The sequence below is a fragment of the Syngnathus acus genome, chromosome 5 (genome assembly GCF_901709675.1).
Source record: "Syngnathus acus chromosome 5, fSynAcu1.2, whole genome shotgun sequence".
NCBI lineage: Eukaryota > Metazoa > Chordata > Actinopteri > Syngnathiformes > Syngnathidae > Syngnathus > Syngnathus acus.
Genome location: NC_051091.1, coordinates 8,087,421 through 8,110,606, shown reverse-complemented (window position 1 = coordinate 8,110,606; position 23,186 = coordinate 8,087,421). Strand labels below are relative to the sequence as shown.

General features: G+C 41.6%; 3 protein-coding genes across 3 annotated transcripts; 2 read left to right on the top strand and 1 right to left on the bottom strand.

Moving 5' to 3' along the window:
• The first annotated feature begins 1,091 nt into the window (after nucleotides 1–1,091).
• erbb3a (erb-b2 receptor tyrosine kinase 3a) lies at nucleotides 1,092–13,761 on the top strand. Its single transcript, XM_037251047.1, has 29 exons — nucleotides 1,092–1,402; nucleotides 5,371–5,528; nucleotides 6,054–6,240; nucleotides 6,615–6,740; nucleotides 6,803–6,868; nucleotides 6,946–7,064; nucleotides 7,133–7,274; nucleotides 7,366–7,479; nucleotides 7,735–7,852; nucleotides 7,939–8,012; nucleotides 8,103–8,193; nucleotides 8,318–8,335; nucleotides 8,549–8,766; nucleotides 9,115–9,247; nucleotides 9,357–9,450; nucleotides 9,672–9,826; nucleotides 9,884–9,937; nucleotides 10,024–10,165; nucleotides 10,499–10,618; nucleotides 10,692–10,790; nucleotides 10,867–11,052; nucleotides 11,144–11,299; nucleotides 11,395–11,470; nucleotides 11,540–11,686; nucleotides 11,779–11,876; nucleotides 11,941–12,141; nucleotides 12,251–12,319; nucleotides 12,417–12,678; nucleotides 12,744–13,761. The coding sequence occupies exons 1-29, from the start codon at nucleotides 1,291–1,293 to the stop codon at nucleotides 13,484–13,486; spliced, it is 4,278 nt and encodes a 1,425-aa protein (XP_037106942.1). The 5' UTR covers nucleotides 1,092–1,290; the 3' UTR covers nucleotides 13,487–13,761.
• A 615-nt stretch (nucleotides 13,762–14,376) lies between these two features.
• stat2 (signal transducer and activator of transcription 2) lies at nucleotides 14,377–20,128 on the top strand. Its single transcript, XM_037251580.1, has 24 exons — nucleotides 14,377–14,589; nucleotides 14,987–15,118; nucleotides 15,259–15,403; nucleotides 15,581–15,676; nucleotides 15,838–15,930; nucleotides 16,014–16,092; nucleotides 16,183–16,262; nucleotides 16,336–16,487; nucleotides 16,600–16,758; nucleotides 16,850–16,939; nucleotides 17,013–17,072; nucleotides 17,177–17,197; nucleotides 17,275–17,368; nucleotides 17,528–17,575; nucleotides 17,667–17,750; nucleotides 17,836–17,934; nucleotides 18,002–18,134; nucleotides 18,344–18,396; nucleotides 18,465–18,550; nucleotides 18,621–18,757; nucleotides 18,837–19,019; nucleotides 19,108–19,162; nucleotides 19,405–19,475; nucleotides 19,619–20,128. Exons 2-24 carry the CDS (start codon nucleotides 14,988–14,990, stop codon nucleotides 19,777–19,779), a joined length of 2,310 nt encoding a protein of 769 aa, XP_037107475.1. The 5' UTR covers nucleotides 14,377–14,589; nucleotide 14,987; the 3' UTR covers nucleotides 19,780–20,128.
• A 155-nt stretch (nucleotides 20,129–20,283) lies between these two features.
• gpr84 (G protein-coupled receptor 84) lies at nucleotides 20,284–23,180 on the bottom strand. The gene is made up of 2 exons (XM_037251582.1): nucleotides 22,949–23,180; nucleotides 20,284–21,572 (listed from the first exon to the last, which is right to left on the bottom strand). Exon 2 carries the CDS (start codon nucleotides 21,569–21,571, stop codon nucleotides 20,390–20,392), a length of 1,182 nt encoding a protein of 393 aa, XP_037107477.1. The 5' UTR covers nucleotide 21,572; nucleotides 22,949–23,180; the 3' UTR covers nucleotides 20,284–20,389.
• Nucleotides 23,181–23,186: the final 6 nt, after the last annotated feature.

Below are 23,186 nucleotides of genomic sequence, written 5' to 3'. Positions count from 1 at the left end.
GTTAGTGATTAAAATATTTAAACAATTTGGATTGCTTCACCTACAATCATTAATCAAAGGATCTTTGGAAACTATGTTTTTTTTTTTATTACTATGCTGAAATTTGTGCTTGCAGAGTATGCTAACACATGCTAGTGACTTATTTTGTACAAGTGCAAAGAGGTGAAGTCACAGTGCACAACAAGTACCGGTAATCTTAAGGCCATCTATGTGAAGGAGTGGAAGGTTCAAAGTCCAACCAAAGCACCTTAAATAAAGATTATGAGCTGCGTGCTAGTTTTGTGTGCAGGTTATATTGCGTATTCGAAATGGGCAAATGTGAGTTTTCACTTTTCTCTTGGAGGTTCTCAAGTGATGATTTGTTGTAAACACCAGCTCATCTGTCGTGACAGAGACGATTCAACAACAAAATTGTCAATGTGGTATTCTCTGACGTCACCACTTCCTGTTTGTGAATTAAAATTTAAACCGAGTGAGGCTTTGCAAGAGCAGTAGTCATCGATGACGAAGTTGGAATGGGCAACCAAACCCATTTTAATTGTGACTTAATTGCAATAACCTTTGATTTTTCTTTGGAATTACCTGACACGTCACACATCATAAATGGTGAGCACATTTTGTTTGGACGACACAACCTTGCGTGAGAGTTTGGCCAAACCATGGACATAAAAATGTTGATAGCCAATTCAGATTTTTGATAAGTCAGTATAGATGACAACAAGTTGCTCGAGCAATGCGGTAGTGATTTTCATCAAATTCATTGATCTGTGAAACAGATTGTCAGTGGGGAACCAAAATCAGGTCAGCCAATCACTGTTTCAAATTTCTAGGCGTCGAATAGATTTAGTACAAGCACGAGGGAATAATAATACTCAGACGTGAATCCAATGAATACAAAAGTATTACTATAATAACTTCTGAAGCACAACAGTCTTCATGCGCCACTCCAGTTACAATTCATTTCTCTCTTCCAAGGTGTTTTGAAGGTTTCCAGTTTTGCAAGCTGTTGTGTGCCTAAGTGTGTGTGCTCTATTCACACTGGTCCCTCCCATTCAAATCAGAGCAAGGGAGTAAAAAATGCGCTCCAGTCTGTGATTGGCCTCCAGTGACGCTCCAATCACTGCTGGGCTCATTTCGACTTCACACTATGAGCTGGAGACAGCACAACTAGGACTTGGATCTACTAGCAGTACCACGGGATCTACTTTTATTCCTACAAATGACTTTTTGGGCCCTTTTTTTCAAGGCATGGTAATGCAGTTTTGGGACGCCCTTAGGTTCTGAATTAGGATGACCACGCTTGTGAGAAAGGTCCAACAGGTGCGGCGTGACCTGCCGCTGCCGCTCTTGCTGCTCCTGCCCTGCTTGGCTCTGCAAGTGTGCAGTGCTCAGACACAAGAAGGTAAGATTTCTTTTCATTTCATTTTTGATTTTGATTTCATTCTTCAAAAAGGAAATGCAAGAAGTAGCAAATAAAATAAAATAAAATTAAATTAAATTAAATTAAATTAAATTAAATTAAATTAAATTAAATTAAATTAAATTAAATTAAATAATGGCAGTCAATGCACACTTCCAATCATACATAAGTATACGTAACTATTTTGTTTCAAATAACTAATCCATATACTACGATCTATATTTGTATTTGTTTTACTGCTATATATATTTATAGGAATTGATCACACACACGCACGCACGCACGCACACACACGCACGCACACACACAGCTAGTCAGCAATTTACCATTTTTGTCTTATCTTAGCTTCCTGCTGTGATGTTGAAAAAAAACACACACCTGTTCAACCACACAATCACAACCTGCTCCACAAACTTCGAAACCTGTTTGCCATGAGTCACCTGCACCTCTCCCACAACTTTGTGGGGCGACGCTTATCTCACCTGTCACTCTTTCAAGGTTCTGGAACGCGAATAGTGTTGCTCAACTCATTTCAACACTCTCTGAAAACACACAGCAGTCTTACGTGATTTGTTTTAGTTTAAGCACCTTGGGAATGAAAGCAAATGTATTGATTCATTTCATTCATTTGATAGATAGATGGATAGATGGATAAGATGGAAAGATGGATAAATAGATAGATAGAATGGGGTAATATTTTTGCATCTCTTTACAAAGAACAATACAAAGAACCCAAATTGCACAAGTGGTACATTGTATTAGATTGTATCAACCCGGAGGACCAACACGACATCAGCACCACTGAGAGCGTTGTTGTGATTTGAATCCAAGAGAGACTCTGTCAACTTTGACCCCCACCTACTTGTTGCTCTCACCTGCTGTTTCAGACACTGGTGGCGACTGGGAGTGATAAAAACAATATGGTCAAAACAATTATCATAATGACATCATCAGCGTGTGGCACCTGATGTTTAAATGTCAAAGTACAACAACATGATTTGCATATCAGCGTGCATTTAAAAATAACAATTGAAATCAATCTGAGGGTTAATGTCATCGAGCCCGCTGCAATGTTGTTAAACTGGAATTTACTGTGCAGAAACAGGCCTATTGTGAAAGCAATTATTATTTTTTTATTATTTTATCATTTGGACCTTTGAACTTGTGTCTTAAGCTGGTAACAGCATGGCACAGTTAGTCCTTCCGTGTGTTTAGTATAAAGACAAGGAAGTAACTTTAATGAAAAATAAAAAAAAATTACAACCCTGTCTCTATGATGGAATCAAATCAAATAGTGGGACTCATTCACTGCCATTGACGGCTTTAGACGTCAAAGATTCATTTTAACTGGGCTGGCAGTAAACGAGTTAATTCTAATCAACAAATACAAACTTTCCTTGACTGGTACACAACAAACGTGTTACGTCTGTGTTACAATGGGAATGGAATGTACAAGTGAATCACATAAACAGATTGTATTGTTGTGCAGTTAGTTCGGTGCAGTTTATTGTTCCCGGCTTGAGTTTCCAGGTGTCACAACAAAACAGAACAACGGAACAACAAAACAGAGAACACGACTTTAATAAGGCATTTACATTTTTTGCGAGCTTGAATGTGATTTGAATCATTATTTGGTGATTTTTTTTCTTGCTACAGCAGAATTCTCATAGGCTGGATTGTCTGAAAAATGAAGCCTTGTTTTTCTTTGTACGCGACCTCTGGCTTTTGTACGCTACTTGTGGATCTCACAGAATGGAAGGAAAACACAAAAGCGCCTTGTACAATAAAGCAGCGGCTCATTGGGTCAAAGATGAACTTATTTCACGTCAAGAATGATGAATTAAAGCAAATTTCTGCTGCTCCTGTGTAGTTTAGTAACTCCTACTGTCAGCATTAATTGACATGCTATAATTACAAGTCCTGATCATTACTGCATTGCAATTTTTTGTGTGGCACCATAGTACAAAATGGCGCCTGCACTCAGGTGTTTGCGCATGTGAGCTCGCTCATCGTGTAATAATCTCCCGTCTCGCCACGCCAAGTTTCTGTTTACCTCGCTCATTGTCTCAAGCGCTTTACCTGAGTCGTCATCAACTCCTCCTCCCCGTTTCTCTCTCAAAGTGGAAATCTTGATAACGACAACGCGAGAACCCAATCTGCGTTTTGTCGCGTTTTCCTCCTCGTGTTAGTTCACAGTGCAGATTCAGAGGACAATGACGCCATTTTTTCGGGCCGTCCAAAGACCAACTGCAGTTAGTGATGGAATGATCCGACACAGACTCGAGTGTCAGCGACACTGATGAGCTACAATTTTTACATCTTTCAAAAAGGAGGCCATTGTTTATCTGTGTGCATGTTGACTCTAATCCCTCCACTCTGCTCTTTTTTTTTTCTCTCCCGCCATCCATCTGCCACGGCTGAAAGTCGTTCTTTGATAGAAAACCCACTCAGCTTGTTTACATTCTCAGCCTCCCCCAGCTACAGCCTGCGCATTGTTTGCACGCCGCTCATTGCATTTTTCTGCCACACTCAACACGTGCATCCGTCTGCAGTGGCGGGAAGTCATCAATTCCAAATACTTCATTACTCTACCAAATTAAACGTCGTGACAATCGTGTGGTTATTTTTAATGACAGCTATGCTGATAACTTTGTAAGCCACTTCTTTTTGTTGGATAAATATCTTGACCCAACATTGGTTCATTGGCTCCTTTTGAGCCCAGTGCTGGGTTAGCCATTTCACTTTCCTATTTAGCTATTTTACTTTACTTTTGACCACGAGGAGTGTGAATAGTTCACATGGAGCAAGACACAGACAATTAGTCAGACAGAAAAGATTCAAGGGGGGTTCGTCATGGTGACAACGCATACAGTTGGTTTCACGCCTCCACCTTTCACTGTTTTTTGATTACACAAACTGAGTGTTGTGTTAGGCACAAAATCGAATACATTGGCTATTCTATGAAACTTTACATGACACTCCATCATCATTTATAAACTGATATCTGTACTCTCAATATTCCTTTAAATGTCTGGCATAATGCAAAAAAACACACCAAGTAAAGGTGCACTATTTTACTATTTCACTAATCTTCACATTTGTTCTGTTTTATTCTAATATGACCCAGATGGAATTTCTTTCTGAATAAATCAACGTCTAGACATGTGTGTTGTTTGAACTTATTGCAACAACCATGCCTGGAGGCTTTTTCCGACTTTAAAACTTTTTTACCGTAGCAGTCACCTTGGAGTGTAATAATTAGTCCAGTATGGTCTATTGATTGGACTCCAAATTCAAAGTTGTATTTCAAAACAATTTCTAGGAAATACTATAAAGTGAACAAATATGTTCCAGGCTCAAACTGACGTCATCATGAGTAATGCAGAGTAATGCTAAATACATTAGGATCTATGCTGTTAGCATCTGCCGCTTTCCATGTTCCCCATAGGACCACCGTTGAATGTTCTCAAGCAATTTGTTTCACATGAACTGATGCCATATAAATACGTAGTGCCCAGTTTTCATCAAACTGTTTGTGTCCTCTGTGCTGACTGACATTTGAATAGCAAAGTAGCCTCAGTGATACTCAATGAATAAACTCTTCAGCACATAGGCAAGGCCTTGTGTTAAGTTTTCTTGACAGAGCCACACCCCGTAAATTCTGTCCTTGTTGCAGCAAAGCCATCCATACATGCATGAAAACTTTTTGGTCATCATTTTCAGGTTTTGTAAGAATGATCCATGGCTTACCGACTGCAAAATTGCCACCTGCTAAGTTTTGCTGTCCCTAATTGCAGTTCACTGACAGTTTGAGAAGCTTAACGTGGAGTATAATTAACATTATGGTGCAGGGTGACGGCCATAAATGTCCTATTCCATTGCTCCACTGGAATTGTAGAGAACTACTGTATTTGACCTTTGTCGTGTTTGATTTATTTTTTTCTCCTCAGTGGTGGTTTGTAGCGGCACCGAAAATGATCTGAGCTTGACAGGAAACTCCGAGTTCCAGTACAACTTGATGCGGGAGAGGTACACTGGCTGTGAGATCGTCATGGGAAACCTGGAGATAACCATGATGGAACACACCAGAGATTTCTCCTTCTTGCAGGTGACCCAAAGAAAGCTAATAATAATGAAAAGTATGCTGATATGGAATCATAACTGTATAGTCACTGATGGACTTGCCATCCCCTCAGAAGAAATATTAGTAAAAATGGATGGGTTATTATTAGAAATGCAATATTTAGTGTGACAAAAATAATAAAAAAAATATGTTCAGAAATTCTGAATTTCCAAGTCTTTACCTTAAAAGGGTTGATATAAAAAAAATTTACATTTAGACAAATTCGGTTTTTTTTAAGTTAGATGTTTCATAATATTCAACTTTTGTGACATTTTTATTGGGGGAAAAAGAAATGCCTGTTTAAATTTTACTTGAATATAGCCTACTGTGGGCCAATAAAAAATATTGAAGCAAGCCACAAAGGGCCCTCGTGCCATACTTTGGACACCCCAGCTGGCACATGTACCTAATATTGCCACCATAGAATGTCAGTGAATTCCTCACTGTTAGATTCCTTCAAAGTGCAATTCCAACTAAATCCACAACTATCTCATGTTAAATCCCACGCAGTCAATCAGGGAGGTGACGGGCTACATCCTGTTTGCCATCAACGAGTTCAGCCGCCTGCCGCTGGACCACCTTCGTGTCATCAGGGGCACCACCTTGTACGAGGACCAGTACGCCTTGGCTGTGATGATCAACTACCAGAAGGGCGGCCAGCACGGCCTGCAAGAACTGGGCCTGACTCACCTCACGGGTACACGAGAAAGTCATTTTGTTATTCTAAGTCTATATGCTTAAATGCATAGGTTGGAATGTTTCTGTAAGCGTATGTTGAAGTGTGGGCGGCCGGGTAGATAAGCGGCAGCTTGTTGGAGCTCCCACACTGCCACACCTTCAGCATACCTGTCGTTGAACAGCACTAGAATGTGTGTGTGTAGTGTGTATTGTATTCAGTGAGGTCACAGCAATACCTCGTGGGAGCCTTTCAACTGCCAGTGAAACATGAGCCCTTGCCCACGATAGTGATGCAATATCCAAAATGGTCTGAGAATGATATTCTGAGTCAAGGGCATGTTGCGGCTCGTTACTTGTGTCTCATCATTTGCATGCAATGTCTGCCACCTGCAGAGATACTGGAGGGAGGAGTCAAGATCATTCAAAATAAGTACCTAAGCTACGGCCCACAGGTCAACTGGCAGGACATCGTGAAGGACACTTCGGCGCCTATTGTATTGGAAGACAATGGACCTGAAAGTGAGTGAAAAGTGAATCTTGGGTTGATCTTCGTGCTAATCACAAATAAATATGTGTGTCAGAGCCTTGCAGTGAAGCGTGTGAGGACGTTTCATGTTGGGGTCCCGGAAATGACACGTGTCAGATCTGTGAGCGACATCGGCGTCTCATCATTTTGTCGTGTGTCTGTGCGTTTAACTGACATGTCGTCTCAAATGTGCTCCAGTGACAAAGACGGTGTGCGCCCCTCAGTGCAATGGCCGCTGTTTCGGCAGGAACCCAAGCGAGTGTTGTCACAATGAGTGTGCTGGAGGCTGCACCGGACCCCTCGATACTGACTGCTTTGTATGATCGAATGATCGGGCACCCAAAATGACTAAGTAGTCAATACGGCCATCTGTTTCTTTTTTCAGGCTTGCAGGAACTTCAACAACTCGGGTTCCTGCGCTCCTCAGTGTCCTCAGACGGTGATTTACAACAAGCACACCTTCAAACTGGAGCCCAACCCCGATGCCAAGTACCAGTACGGCTCCATCTGTGTGTCACAGTGTCCCAGTGAGTTTGACGTAATCGTTGTTGTACCATTTACACTGCATCGGTGTGTTTGCATTTTTTAAACCTACCCGGATGATTTTTTTTGTCGCAGCAAACTTTTTGGTGGATGGAAGCTCATGCGTGAGCAATTGTCCCACGCATAAAATGGAGGTGGAGAAAAATGGAGTGAAAAGGTGTGAGCCCTGTGGAGGCCTTTGTCCGAAAGGTATGCAAAGTAGTGTGTGCGTGCGAGTGTGTGTGTGTGTGAAAAAGCTTAAATGTATTTATTGATGTTATATTTTTTATTAATTTATCAACCTAAATGATTGATAAACAAATGTTTACATTTAATATTATTTATATTATTCAAATATTTTGATTATCTTGAATGTGAATAAATATTAGCAACAACTCTCAGTATGATGCAGTCCAGTGCACCAATCAAACATGACAAGATGAGTTCATTTGTTGTTCCTTGCAGCATGCCGTGGAACAGGAACTCAGAACCGACAGACGGTGGATGCGCTTAACATCGACAGTTTCATTAACTGTACAAAGATCCAGGGCAGTCTTCACTTCCTGGTGACCGGGATCCACGGGTAAGAAGAAATAATAGCGCTAATAGTTGTCGCCTAACATTCTGTGTTATTTAAAATCACATTTGTGTCTTTTTTGCCAATAAAAGAGACGATTACAACAACATCCCGGCCCTTGATCCTGCAAAACTGAAGATTTTCAGCACGGTGCGAGAGATTACAGGTTTGTGTTTGTCCAGATGTTTTTTTTTAGCGATTGTGTTCGTTTTTTGTTCCGTTTGACCAATCTACACACACGATGTAACTTTTTCAGACATCCTCAGTATCCAGTCATGGCCTGAAAACATGACTGACTTATCCGTCTTCTCCAACCTGCAAACCATTCACGGCAGAACACTTTACAGGTGATTTTTTTTTTTCGAACACTTTTTTTATTCCCCGTGCGTGACAACTCTAAACGTAATATCAAATGATGCAGACTCTAATAAACACATTGTGTCTTCTTTTTATCCCTTTAAAACAATTTAGAGGAGTGAGCTCTAGAAGGTATAGTAATATTTTCCTGTGCCCACCTTTTTCTGCTTCTTAATCTTATTTAGATCTTTAAGTTGGTGGTGGGTGCCTGTTTTTTTTTTTTTGGTGGTTGGTTATTTATTTATTTTTTGCATATTCTTTCAGGGATCAAACACTTGGCCTCAAATTCAACAAATCTTGCTTGTGTTTTCTCATCATCTCACATCAAGTTGTTATTATTTTCAGGGGCTACTCTCTGCTGGTGATGAAGATCCCCTCCTTGACTTCTCTGGGCTTACGCTCGCTTCAGAGAATAAATGATGGAGGCGTTTACATCACAGGAAACAAGAAACTATGCTATCATGACACTGTCAACTGGACGCGTATCTTGAACAGCAGCTCGCGCCCGCAGAGACGCCAGAAGTACATTGACATTAAGGAAAACCGGCCGAGAAATGAATGTGGTGAGCAACATATGGCTCCGGGGCCACATACGGCTCTCTGCGATCTTGAATCGGGCCCACCGAACATTTACAGTAGTAACTGTGCTGTAATAGTTCTTGTATTGATTTAGTTGTCTTAATCCCCTAAATTTAATTCAATCAATTATTTTATTTAACGATTCAATTTAAACAGTTTATCCTTACAAGGATCAATCAATTGGTGAATCAATTTAATTTAAATGATTGAAAAAAAATCTTTTAACTTCTTATATGTTTTAGGATGTACAGGATATTTATCTGGTGGATTTTTCATTTGCATTTTCATCATTTGCACATGAGATGGCATTTATGTGCGTTTCTTATGTGCAGTTGAGAAAGGCCACGTGTGCGACCCCCTGTGCTCCTCGGGGGGCTGCTGGGGTCCAGGCCCGGACCAGTGTCTCTCCTGCAAAAAGTACAGGAGAGGAGGAACTTGTGTGCCAGACTGCATGTTTTTGACAGGGTTAGTTTTCATTCCTCTTTTTTGTGGTCCTAGCAACTCAACATTATTTTTATATTGTCATCTGTAGTCTGTGGAAACGTTTTGAAAGATTATTTTCATCCTAATGTAGGGAGACACGCGAGTTTGCAGATCCATCAGGAGAATGCATGCCCTGCCACCCAGAGTGTAAAGTCCAGGAGGGAATGGAGACCTGCACAGGCCCGGTATAAATGCTTGCAAAAATTCTCAGTGCTCCCTCTAGTGGTCCAAGAAAGAATCGACCAACCAAATTTCTGTTTTTTTGTTCAGTATATTTGTTGAGTGCAGTTTAGTTGTAATTACTTTTAACTCCACACCACTTTATATAAACACATTTTTTTAAATATTTGACATTTAAGCAATGTTTATGTTCTAACTGGATCCATCCATTCGCTCATTTGTGCAGGGAGCAGATGAGTGTGTAGCATGCGCCAACCGTCAGGACGGCCCACATTGCGTCTCCTTGTGTCCTGAGGGTGTGATGGGAGGCGAAGGGGTCATCTTTAAGTACCCGAACAAGCAAGGCCGCTGTGAACCCTGTCACATCAACTGTACTCAAGGGTAAGGCTAACCTTGTGTGCGTTTGCTGAATTTAGCTGAAATACAATTTCTCTCCAGGTGCTTCGGTCCAGGAACTGGTGGCTGTATTGGGTCTTCCAGATATATTTCTGGGTAGGATTCTCCACTCATTCCGCAGTATTTACCTTCATGTAAGTTCCAGAAATGTAAAATCTCTTTCACGATTATTTTGTTTCTAGACAAGCAACCACGGGCATCGTATTGGGAGTCATTGCCATTCTATTTGCCAGCTTCTCTGTTTTCGTGCTGAGCGTTTTGTACCGCAGAGGCCTCGCCATCCGCCGCAAACGAGCTATGAGGAGATACATGGCCAATGGAGAGGTGAGATTTTAGTTTGTTGGCTAATGGCAATATCAAGTCCAAGCAAACTTCATTCGACTCTCTTAACGTTTGCTGGCAGACTGTTTCGGTATAATTTCTCTGTTTTCAAATAAGTGTCCAAGAGTGACACACTATCACCACAGTTATGTGGGCTCCCTCTAGCGGTCGGCAGAGAAACGACTGACTTAAAATTGGGTTTAAACGCCTTTCATATTTATCAAAAGCCAAATTCTGAGTAGTGTAGACCTTCCATGAATTTCTATTTGACCACCATTTTTAAATGTCGGCTGAGATACAAGTTCTTGGTTTAAAATTCGCTTTGTGTGCTCTCAGGGTTTTGAGCCGCTGGATCCTGGCGAGAAGGGGCCTAAAGTCCACGCTCGAATCTTGAAGCCCACTGATCTGCGTAAGATCAAGTTGCTGGGTAACGGCGTGTTTGGATCGGTCCATAAGGTAGTGAAGATTGTGTCATGGCGAACAACATTCTCACATATTTGCCATGCTGAAGTCTTTCTGCGTTTCACAGGGCATTTGGATCCCTGAGGGAGACACAGTGAAGCTTCCGGTTGCCATCAAAACAATTCACGATCGTAATGGGAGGCAGATGTTCTTCGAAGTGACTGATGTGAGAAAACAAAATTGCAATTGCTGTTCTGTTAAACTCAAAGGCACTGTTTAAAAGCGTTGCTCTGATTTTTCAGCACATGATGGTGATGGGAAGCTTGGATCACATCAATGTCGTCAGGATCCTCGGCATCTGTCCCGGCGCCAACTTGCAACTCATCAGCCAACTCAACAACCAAGGCTCTCTGCTGGAGCACGTCAGGAACAACAAGAACAAGCTCAGTCCGCAGAGACTCCTCAACTGGTGTGTGCAGATTGCAAAGGTAAAAGTCAAGTGGCCTGACTGAGCAACGCAAGACAAGGCAAGGAAGGGCAGGATGGTGGATTCCATTCATTATATTCTTCTCTCCTCAGGGAATGTATTACCTGGAGGAGAACAGGATGGTCCACAGGAACCTGGCTGCCAGAAATGTGCTGCTGAAGAATAACTACACCGTCCAGATCTCCGACTACGGCATTGCTGACCTCCTGTACCCCGATGACAAAAAGTTCTTTTACAATGAAGTCAAGGTTCGTATGCTAGCTGCAGGAATAACTTTCAATCAAATGATGATAACGTGGACTAAATATGCGTTATTAATTGCAAACTTTAAATTTGGATTTAGACACGAATCAAGTGGATGGCCTTGGAAAGCATTTTGTTTCGCAGATATACTCATCAAAGTGATGTTTGGAGTTATGGTGAGTCACGTGATTTCTTTTGGGTTGCGCTTTTTGATGCCACGTTAAACCTATGCCATTTCCTGCTAGGTGTGACAATATGGGAGATGATGTCACACGGAACGGAGCCATACCCGACCATGCGGCCACAGGAAGTTCCTGATCTGCTGGAAAAGGGCGAGCGACTATCCCAACCCCCGATTTGCACAATTGACGTGTACATGGTCATGGTCAAGTGTGAGTTTTTCATCAAATAATTCTTACAACCAAATTAATTGAAGATTATATTGTATTTTGCATTCTGAAATGTGACGACAAACTGTCTACAGGTTGGATGATTGACGAGACTGTCCGTCCAACATTCAAAGAGCTCGCCAATGAATTTACCAGAATGGCTCGAGATCCTCCTCGCTACCTGGTGATAAAGGTAAGACAGCACCTCAGTCACATCACGGAGGCGTCATTACTCTACTTTTATTTACCGCCAACAGGAGGACTGCAGCCAGCCCGACGGGTCCCCTGATGAGTTGACCCAACGCAGCGCGGACCTAGATGACCTGGAGGATCTCGAATTCGAGCTAGAGGATCACGCGGAGGAAATATCAATGGACGAACTCAACCCGCCTTCCCACTACCTGTCTCCCACTAAGTCGAGAAGTCTCAGTGGTCTTTCCAGACTTGATTCCCACAGAGTAAGTCCCGTCATCTACTAAAACCATAAAACGCGCAGTGACTTCCTGAACACCTTACATATATTCGAATGCAACTTTGTTTATCTAAATGCAACTTGTGTCTGTTCAGGTGGTTGTGACTTCACCAGGTGGTACTGGCTATCTGCCAATGACCTCAGGCATAGACAATCCAGGACAGGTAATGACTTGAGATCCACTATCTTGCATGTTTTGGATGTTTCTGGAACCCAAAGCTATCAAAATGATCTAATATTGCATTGTTGACAATATTTCAGGCTCCGTGGCAGTCACGTTCTCGGCTCAACTCTGCCCGCACTGTGTCTGAGAGTTCGGAGGGCTGCGGCACCGCCACCGACCTGGAGATGATCGAGGACCTGTCTCTGACTGGGAGTCCGAAACGTGGGCGTCAAAGGCAGGACAGCGCCTACTTGTCCCAGAGGGACAGCTTGTCTGGCGGGCCGCCCGGAACGCCGTCCCCAGAGATGGATGAGGAGGACCAAAATGGTTATGTGCTGCCTGGAGACAGTCCGGAAAGAGGTGAGTGATAAAATTGTACAAACATCTTAAATTTCTTTCGAATAACTTTTATTCTTCCTTCCCAGAAACCTTGCTGTGTCCGTCTCGAGTCATTCCCAGCGCTATGGGCAAGTCGCAGTCATCCGGGGTCTTGTGCAACCTGAACGGCGAGGAATACGAGTACATGAACAAGCAGACGTGCCTCTCGCCCCGAATCAACAGCCACCGCAAGGACAACGGCCAGTGGCTCAAGGGCAGCAAGAAGCGAACATCCTCCCTATCATCACAGGTGACGGTCAGTTCGGGCGATGTCCTGCCATTCATCAGGAACAATCGTGGCTCCCAGCAGCTCGGTCCTCAAGAGGTTAAATATGAATACATGGATATCAGGTGTAGTGAGAGGGACGAAGCCCCGCCGCCACATGACCCTCCTCCTCCTCCCGTAGCTGCTGGGATGGCAGAAGAAGAGGAGTACGTAGAAGATAGTAATTATCATTATAATAACAAGCAGCCGAAGTTGAGACAAGCTCTTCTGGAAAACAAGGAGATAAAGATCCTGGATAGGGACGAGGGGAAGGCTTATGAATATGAGGACATGGACTGCATCACATCCATGAAGCCTGCAGACGCAGCGGTGTACCAGAACATGGAAATAGGAGGCGAGGGAGAGCCAAGTGGCACTACGGTTCGTCACTTGGGCGTCGACCCTCATGTAAAAGTACGAGCTGGAGTTGAGGTTGGAGATCCTATAAATGGAGACAGATCGTTTGACAATCCCGACTACTGGCACAGCAGGATGTTCCTCAAGCCCAAAGCGGTGCCCACATGAAGAAGGTTCATCTGCTCCTTGCCTATTTCTATTCATGAAGGACTTGACAGAAAAAGCTAAAATGCAGCCCACTTTAACTGACAGAGAAATATTCATAACGATACACTACTGTATTCAGGATTACCGGTGGGGCATTTCCAGAAATATGAGCACTGAAGAAGAAGAAAAAAGACCACATAACAAGCTAGATCCAGTATTTTTGTTTACAATTTGACATATACAAAATTGTTTTTCTTTGTATGTTTTCTACTTAAAATAAAAAGTTTTTAAGATGTTGTCCGAGTCATGTTGTAATATGTCCATGAAGGAGCTGGAAACAATACAAATATAAATGTTGTAATGCATTAATAAATAAATGCAGTAAAGCTGTTTAGATAACACTGTCTGTCTGTTTGTCTCGTTATTTATAAATATAGATTAAAAAAAACAAAATAGAATTGAATACACAACAATCTACTGCTGCAGGCAAGCATGGTTTTGTTTTGTACTAGGTTAATTCAATGCCTGAACAGTAGTTTAGCAGCAAGTTAATGGACACTTTTGAGAGTAATGTAATTATACTCATAATATGGCATGCAGTTTGCCATGTTACAAAACAAACGGAAGAGAAAATGGTATGGTTAATAAATAATTGAAGGGTTGTGGTAAAGTTGCAGGTCAGGTTTTCCGTGGGGTATTTTTCATTGATTTCCTCGGAAATATCCGAGTCGAGTTAAGTTTCGATTCTGCCAGTTGCTCTTTTGATTGACGCGCATCTCGACCAATCAAATGCGCTGCTCTTATTGCAAATCCACCAATCAGCGGTTTGTTTTGACTCGTGACGGAAACTGTTAAATCTCTGACGTCCATTGTGGTTCTCATTGGTGCTTTCGATTAATATTCCAGAACCAAAATGGCTTCACCGCGTTTAAGAGGAGTGGGAGGAACACTTTCGCGGAAAACGAGACCTAGGGAAATACAGTCCATAACACTGTCATACCTGCGTTACACTTCCAGTCTGATGGAAACCATTGATCGCGTACAGGCTGTAAGTTACGGCAAGAAATCAAATATTGAATACACCATTCTCCTGACAACTCGTTGACATCACCAAACAAAACAAGGTATGTACCGATTAGGCACTGTAGTATTCTGTTAAAAGATAGTCCGCGATCTCCACAATTACATATCGTTCAAAGTTTGCAATCGATGTTGTCAACAAAAACGTCAGCATTTTTCCTCTCTCTGATTGACTGGTCGAAGTCTGCATTGCACACATTAATAATGTCACAAATGAACATCATACATTGTCTATATTTTTAAATGGCGTATGTTTATGTCATGTTATTAGATTAAATCTTGATTCTGAACTGCTCCTGATGATCTATGTTGCACATTTGCGTGCATTTTTATCACACTTTTGGATAGTATTGCTGCCCTCTATAAATGATACGAAAAGTTGCCATCAGCAATCATACAATGTTTTTGAATTATTGTCGATCTGACTATTTCTGCGCTCAGAATGTCTCAGTGGGAAAGGCTGATGCAGCTTCCAGCTGCATTCACACAACAGCTACATGACCTGTATGACAGGGAGGCTCTCCCCATGGAAGTCCGTCATTACCTGGCTGCATGGATAGAATCACAGCAGTGGTAAGCTGCAAACAACACATATTGTATGCTATTATAATATTAGATAAGTCAAAGGTAAATGTTGCTTTGAGATAGCAGAAAACATTGCATTCACCCTGCTTATTTCACACTGTTTTGTTTTCACGTGTACTTCTATCTAGGAAGCGAGCAATCGTCGACTACAATTTGGCGATGGTGCTGTTCCAGGCTCTGTTAGAGAATCTAGATATCCAGTACAGTCGCTTTGTACAGGACAAGTCCGTCCTAATGCAACACAACTTTCGACGCTATAAGCAGAACTTTCAGGTCTGGACTGGGTTTTTGTAAAATGAAACCATAATGAAGAAATACAGAAATAAAAATATTTATTGAGAGCTACACATTGCATGACAGATGTCTTCATGATATGATGCTCTGTTTTTGTCTCTAGACTTTTTCTCTAGACTTCTTTAAATAGCTTCTGATCTGTGCAATTTCTCACAGAGGTACCTGGAGAACCCACAATGCTTGGCAAACACATTCTCTTGGTTCCTGGGAAAAGAAAAGGCCATCTTGGACAATGCGGATCTAGCTGAGCAGGTTGGAGCAGGTTTTTTTTTTTGGGCTAACAAAAGTCATGGATACAATGAGATTGAGTTGACTGTAAGGTTGACTGTGAATAAATCATCTCCTCCTCCTCCTCCTCCTCCTCCTCCTCCTCCTCCTCCTCCTCCTCCTCCTCCTCCTTTGTTTCTTATCAGGTGCAAGCTTTGCAAGTAGAACAAGGATGCTTTGAGACCAGCACTCAGCGTGACCTTGACCGAAGAATGGCCAGCCTAAAATATCATGTGCAGGTATGAATATTATAGATTTATCGTTTTGAATATGTGGATGAAAAACACCATGTGATAAATATTTTCCTGTGTGGGGGTTACAGTGCATGGAACATACAATAGTGTGTCTGGAGGAGCAGCAAGATGAGTTTGATTTTAAATACCAGACATACATAAAAGAAGGTAAGCAAAGAGGTGTGTCCTATTATACTTGAGTCAAATGATGCTCTGATGATGTTTTGTTGTTAATTATGCGCTCCCTCTGTGGAAAAGCCCCCACAACAAGCAACGCTGCAGACCCGCTACGAGCCAATTTTCAGTTTTTAATAAACAAACTCAACGACTCCAGAAAGGTTAGAGACGATGAATCGGTGACACGATATTAGTGATATTACTTCCTTTCTCATGTCTGCTTTTTGGATTTAGAACACGCTGGGTGGGCTTCACAAACTTCTGGACAGAGCTGAGGACCTGATAGATGCTTTGGTGAACAAGGAGATGGTGCAATGGCAGAGGAGGCAGCAAAAATCCTGCATTGGAGCTCCAGAAAGAGTTGATCTCGATCAGCTTGAGAAATGGTATGCTGCATTTTGTGGATTGACAGAAGCTCACCGGCCACATTTGGCTTTGATTGGTGATATACAATATTTTTTGGGGATAACACTTTTGTGGCCATTTACTCCCTTGTAGGTTTACCTATGCTGCAGAATGTCTCTTCCAAGTATGTGAGTTCCTCAGTAAACTCGAGGAGCTGGCTGGGAAGATTTCCTATGAAAATGACCCTGTGAAGTCCAATAAACCGTTTCTGCAAAGGAGGACTATAAAGCTCCTGACTGATTTGCTCAAGAGGTATCACCTTTACTGAAATGTTTGTTGTGCTACAATTCTGTCCTATGAATTGCGGTTTTTAAATTTTTGCTTTTGATTTCATTTCTTGAAGTTCCTTTGTGGTTGAGAATCAGCCGTCTATGCCTCAGGGGAAAGGTCCTCTGGTTCTCCGCACAGGGGTGCAGTTTCCTGTCAAAACTAGGTCAGTGGCTCTGGAATTAAGTCAATGTTGCTGTCTTGCATGTTTTTTTAAACACAATTTCAAAATCTTCCAGACTTCTCGTCAAGTTTCCTGAACTGAATCATTCCATGAAAGTCGACATATCAATGGACCGGTAAAAAAGTTTTGTTTTTTCTCAGCTCAGACTGATGTTTTGTTGCTCTTGTGTCTTTCATGCTTTTTTTTTTGGTCCTTCTCCTCTGTCCTTTTTAAAACCAGGGATGCCCCTCAGATAAAAGGGTAAATACAATTCTTTCAATCTGAGTTGTTTCTAGCTTTTTCTTTTTTGTTGTTGATCAAGCCTATTCTGCTCGTAGGTACCGTCATTTCAATCTCCTAGGCACCACAAGCAAAGACTTGAACATGTCAGAGAATGGGAATGGCGGCATGGTGGCAGAGTTCAGGCATCTCGTGAGTGACCTTGATTCTAAATCAAAACCACATGGGATGGGCATTTGACGACCCTTTCTTGGAGAAAATAATTCAATCACAAGGAAAAAAAAAATCACAGGAAGGGGGAATATTTTCCTGAATGTTCTTAATGTTCTTTCCACCTTTGTTTCTCTGTAGACTTTGAAGGAGCAGAAGTCGAACGGTGGCGGTAAAGGAACCAGTGATGTAAGTTGACCTGCTTACATGGGGAACGCATACAGAATGTATCATTTAGTACAAGGAATTCAAACTGTTGTGATGTTTGATATGTTGAAAGATTTCTCTGAGTGTGACAGAGGAGCTGCACATCCTTTACTTCAACACAACATTTAAGTTGAAAGGAATGTCTGTCGGGTTACAGGTAAAGTATCGTCCTTCCATACAAAATAAAAAAGCGGTCACCGGAAATGGGTATAGCATGTTAAATCTTCTTGCATCCTACCAAGGCCACCTCTCTACCAGTGGTTATCATCTCCAACTCCAGTCAGCAGCAGAGTGCCTGGGCATCGGTGCTTTGGTTCAACATGCTCAGCCAGGACACCAAAGTAAGTCACATGAAACAATTGTAAGGTGTTATAAGCCCAATTAACAGATTAGTTTTTCCTCCCACAGGATGTGACATTCTTTGCTAACTCTCCGGCAGCCACTTGGCCACAATTTGGAGAAATGCTGAGTTGGCAGTTTCTGTTCGCCGAACGTGGTCTGAATGACGCTCAGTTGGAAATGATCGCACACAGACTTTTTGGTTAGTTGATGTTCATGGCAAAAACAGTGTTATATAAATTTAGGCTTTAGGCTAGCTCTCAATATGATGTGATTATTATTTAATTTTATTTAATTTTATTGAATTATATTCAATTTTTATTTATTTGTTTGTTTGTTTGTTTGTTTGTTTGTTTGTTTGTTTGTTTGTTCGTTCATTCATTCATTCATTCATTCATTTCGTCCATGCAGGAAAGCAACAAAGCTACGAGAACTTTAGTATAACTTGGTCCAAATTTTCCAAGGTAAGAATTATAGCTGTCCGTTTATGCGTTTGTGAAGTTTACAACCTGTTTGGCTTTTTTTTGTGTAGGAACACAGTCCTGAAACATTCTGGGTGTGGTTTGACAGCATTGTGGTGATGGTGGAAACCTATCTTAAAAACTTGTGGAGGGATGGGTATGTATTTTACTGTAAATGCTTGTTCCAAATTTGAGCCCTTTATTTTTTCATTTATTCTGTCTCACAGGCTCATCATGGGCTTTGTGACCAAATGCAAAGAGAAGATGCTCCTAAAGAAAAAACAGAAGGGCACTTTCTTGATACGTTTTAGCGAAAGTGTCATTGGAGGCATCACTTTCTCCTGGGTGGAAATTGGCACAAATGGTGAGCGTGCTTCATTTTGGAAACCTTGATCTCTACTGTCGCTATGGCATGCTAACTTTTCTCCATGTTTCTTCTGCAGGTGATCCAGAAGTAAAGACAATCCAACCTTTCACCAAAAAGGACCTTTCCCAGATTCCCTTCCATGAAATCGTCAGACATTTCCTGATCTTAAAAGAAGTCCCACAGAATCCCCTACTGTATTTATATCCTGACATTCCAAAAGATGAAGCTTTTGGAAAATACTATGCTGATAAGAATGGAAGTAAGAAAACCAATTTTTACATTGTTTTTAACTGTGCATTTTCTTCTAACAGAAATGTTATAATCCTTTTTCATTATTCTTTTTTTAGATGACTCCCCTTACCTTAAATACATCAAAACCAGTCTCGTCTTTGTTTTAAAAGGGTAAGTTTAATCCTCTATTGACTGAATTTACACGTTCTCACTTGTACTAACCGATCTAAACCAAAAGGGGGCAGCATTGCACCACGTACATTACAGTACACATACTTGAGATGTTGATTGACACAAATGTCACCACATGGTTTGGGAAAAGTAGCTTCTGCGTTAAGGTTAAGCTGACACGTCTTTTTTGGTAGAAGCTTTTCGTTAAGACAATTGACTAATAAGTCATTACAATTGTGTAGGGACACATTGGCGGCTGTGACAGATGGTGAAGTCCCGCAGCCATTGAGTGGTTTATATGAAGAGGATGCTGGTGAGTGAGCGCTTAACTACACTCATCCCCCAAGTGGTCGTGATGTACTCACCCACGTTTTCCAAACTGAAACGTAGAACAAGGAAATACTCATCAGAGTAACTTTGCCTTTCTTTAGTTCATTTCTCTTCATTTGCTTTCAGGGCAACTGAGGGATTCTCCGGATCCTCAGTTGGCTAATTGTCACGACCCCTTGCTGTATGACCCTATTTCAATCTCAGAAGAGGATCTGCTGTATCCCAGCAACTCCAATCACTTTTTCGATTGTGACATCTTTGTCGATGAACTGCCTTCCGGTCTATGAAAAGTTCAGTCACCCTGCCAAAGTGTTCAAACATTGCTTCGATTTCACTTTTCTGCTCCTTTATAAATAACCTGTCATTGTGATCATTATGAATATAATAACTCATTAACATGTGTTGACAAATGTTGTTTGCGCCTTGTGCTAAAGAAAAAAAAAAAAAAAAAAACAGACACCCAAGAAATAAATGGTACATTTTGAGGTTACCTCTAACACTGGACATCTAATTGAAATCCCAATAAGCATCAAATAAATACAAACTTTTGTTCAATGTACAAGTACAATGTGACGTAAAAATAAAGCTTGGACTACAGCTTAAATTTAGGGTGAAATAAAATCACCTCAGTTTTCATTGATGTATTTAAAAACAACTTTCAATGTTTGCCTTGGTACGCAATCGTCACCCTGCTTGGAAAGTTTGTCAATCACAAGTTCCTCAATTTACAGAGCGGAATGTATCGTCTTGCACCAAACAGGAAATTCTTTCTGATTCTACAAAACGGTGAGGTTTCATTCATAGCGTGACTCATGATGTAACGACGGAAATATGAATTTCAAAGTAAGATCAAACTTTGGTACAGTATAATCGGGATATTTTTTCACGTTTGGAAATTCAGGCGCTCTTAACCCAGAAATATGTAAAAGGTGTCACGGCCCTGGTGAGGAGCAGTTGATAGGCCTTTCGAAATTGTCTGTTCATGACCACGTAGAGCAGTGGGTTGATGCAGCTGTTGAGCCAGGTGAGATTTGCGCAGAACATGTGCAGCACTTGCGGGGCACGGCCTTGCTTATCCACAATGTTGAGGATTAGGAAAGGGACGAAGCAACAGACGAAACACAGGAAAACCGCAAAACACATGCGTGTCACACGCTTGAATTCTGTATCCTCTCCTGAGGTGGTTGTGTGGGATGCTGCAGCTGGGTTTGATTCTGGCTTATTGACACTTTCAGTTTTTGGCTTGCTCTCTTCAATTTGTTTTGCTGGCTCATTCAGTGTTATTTGGGACGCAATGTCGCTGATGACATCAGATTTGCTGTGATGGGTCAGATCGGTACTCCCGGTGGCCATCCCGCTCTCCACACCGCTGTCATCATTGGCCGGTGCTGGCTTTTTCTTGGAAGATCGCCGGCTGAACCTGTGGCGAAGCAGGGCCTTTGACGCAACACGGACGCGACGGTAAATGAGGAGGTAGAACGTGCCGACGCAGCTCAGTCCCACGAAGAAGTAGAAAAAGAGCAAGATGGTGGTGTAAGGGCGACCCCTGATTCGATGGAAGCTGCAAGTGCATACCTGAGGCACAAACACAAAAACGGACCAGAGCGGGCCGAAGCTGGCCAGGCCCAGCGCCCATGTCGACAGCAGGAGGGAAACGAGCCCCCGGTTGGAAAAAACACGTTCAAACAAGGCCCTCTTTGCAACCAGGAGGTATCGACTCATCGCCACCAGACAGAGGGTGATAATGGAGACAGAGTTGGACAGGAAGAGAAGCAGGCCGAAGGTCCGGCACCAGAGCTCGCCGCTGCGCCATCTGAGGTGCAGGTAGGAGTCAACGGAGATGGGCTGCAGTATGGTGCAGTAGAGAAGATCAGCCAGAGCCAGGTTGACGATGAGAACGTTGAAGCGGGTCCGCAGTTGGGAGTCGAAGGCAAAGGCTAAGATGGTCAGCAGGTTCCCAAGCGTGCCCGTGATGGTGACTGCGCACCCCCACAGCACGGCAAAGTAGCGGTACCCTTCCACTGAAGCGCTGTAGCAGGAGAAGCTGTCCTCTGTTTGGTTGCTGATGTTGTGCAACATCCTGTCAAAGAATAGTACAAAAGTGACATTTTGACCACTTCCAAAAGTGAAGAAAATGGTTTATATTGACAATGATGCATTAATTGTTAGTTGTAAATAAATGGACCAATAAATTTGAACTTGAATTTGGTTGGAAATGTTGCACTTTTAAGGATAGCAGAGTCTTAATTGTAAATTCTTTGAGGTCGAGTGGTTCATTTAATGTGGATTCTCTGGTCTTGTTTGAGATGTTAACTTCTTCCCCCTCTACGACTTATTTAGTTACTTAATTATATACTGAAAACATTCTTCCTCTACCAAAAGTGGAACATGCGTGTTGGATTTCAACTTTGCTGATTTTTAAAAAATGTTTTTTTTTTTAATACAAGTTTACTTTTTTCTAAATTATTGCTTTATATTTGGTACAATTTACATAAACATTAGCCCAACTGTGGTACCTCAAAACATGACTTTTGAGAAGCTATACATTTACTTTTCATTTCAATGATGCCAATGTTGAGGTGAACATTTTCTGTATTTAAATACAGTATGTACACTGGCGGAGCTAGGATTTTTTTCCTCTCATGCCAATTTTTTTTTTTAACAAACCCCCCAAATTCTTTAGAAAATACTGATAAAGATTCACTATGTGTCACGACTCGTCCCCGGTTGTATTTATTATGTGTAGGTTGTCATGGTTTCTGTGTACTCGCCCCTCCCTTCCTGTGTCTACTCACAATCAATGTACTAGTCAGTCACCTGCCTCTCTTTACCTGTCTCTTATTTAAGTCCTGTCTGCGTGTCAGTCACTCCCTGTCGGATCGTTGATGTCTTCTTGTCTCACGTCTTTGTCGGTCAGTCCTGTTGTTGGTTGCTCCATTCCGGTCCGTGACACTTTAAGGCCGTGTGGTTCATTTAATGTGGATTCTCTGGTCTTGTTTGAGATAACGTCTTCCCCCTCTGCTATTTTTTTAGTTAATTATGTACTGAAAACATTCTTCCTCTACCGAAAGAGGAACATGTGTGTTGGATTTCAACTTTGCTGACTTTTTAATTCTTTTTTTTAATACATGTTTACTTTTTTTCTAAATGATTCATTTATATTTGGTAAAGTTTACATAAACATCAGCTTTTCATTTCAACGATGCCAACGTTGAGGCCTGGAAGACATCAAGTGAACGAACAATGCTGGCTATTTTTTTTTAATGTATTTGGTTTTATTATTTAAATACAGTATGTATACTGGCGGAGCTCGGATCTTTTTCCTCATGCCAATTTTCATTTTTATTTTTTTTAACAAACCCCCAAAATTCTTTAGAAAATACTGATAAAGATTCACTATGGTTCTAAAATTGCCTCCATTCACAATACGTTGTCTATTTTCAAATATTTTCTTACCTCAAAGCCAAATATTTCAGCAGGTTATCTGAAAAGTCGACAGAGCTCCTTCTGTGCACAGTCCCGCTCCTTTGTTTGACTCCCTGACACCACTTCGATTTATGCGTGTTGTAAAGTGTATGATGTAATTGTTTGAGTTAGGGGTTTTTCGACCTTCTCTCATATCAAATTCAGGAAAAGCACAATATTGCTTATGCCCTCTGAGCTTTCAAATGACAAATGTTTTTTTTGTGGCTTC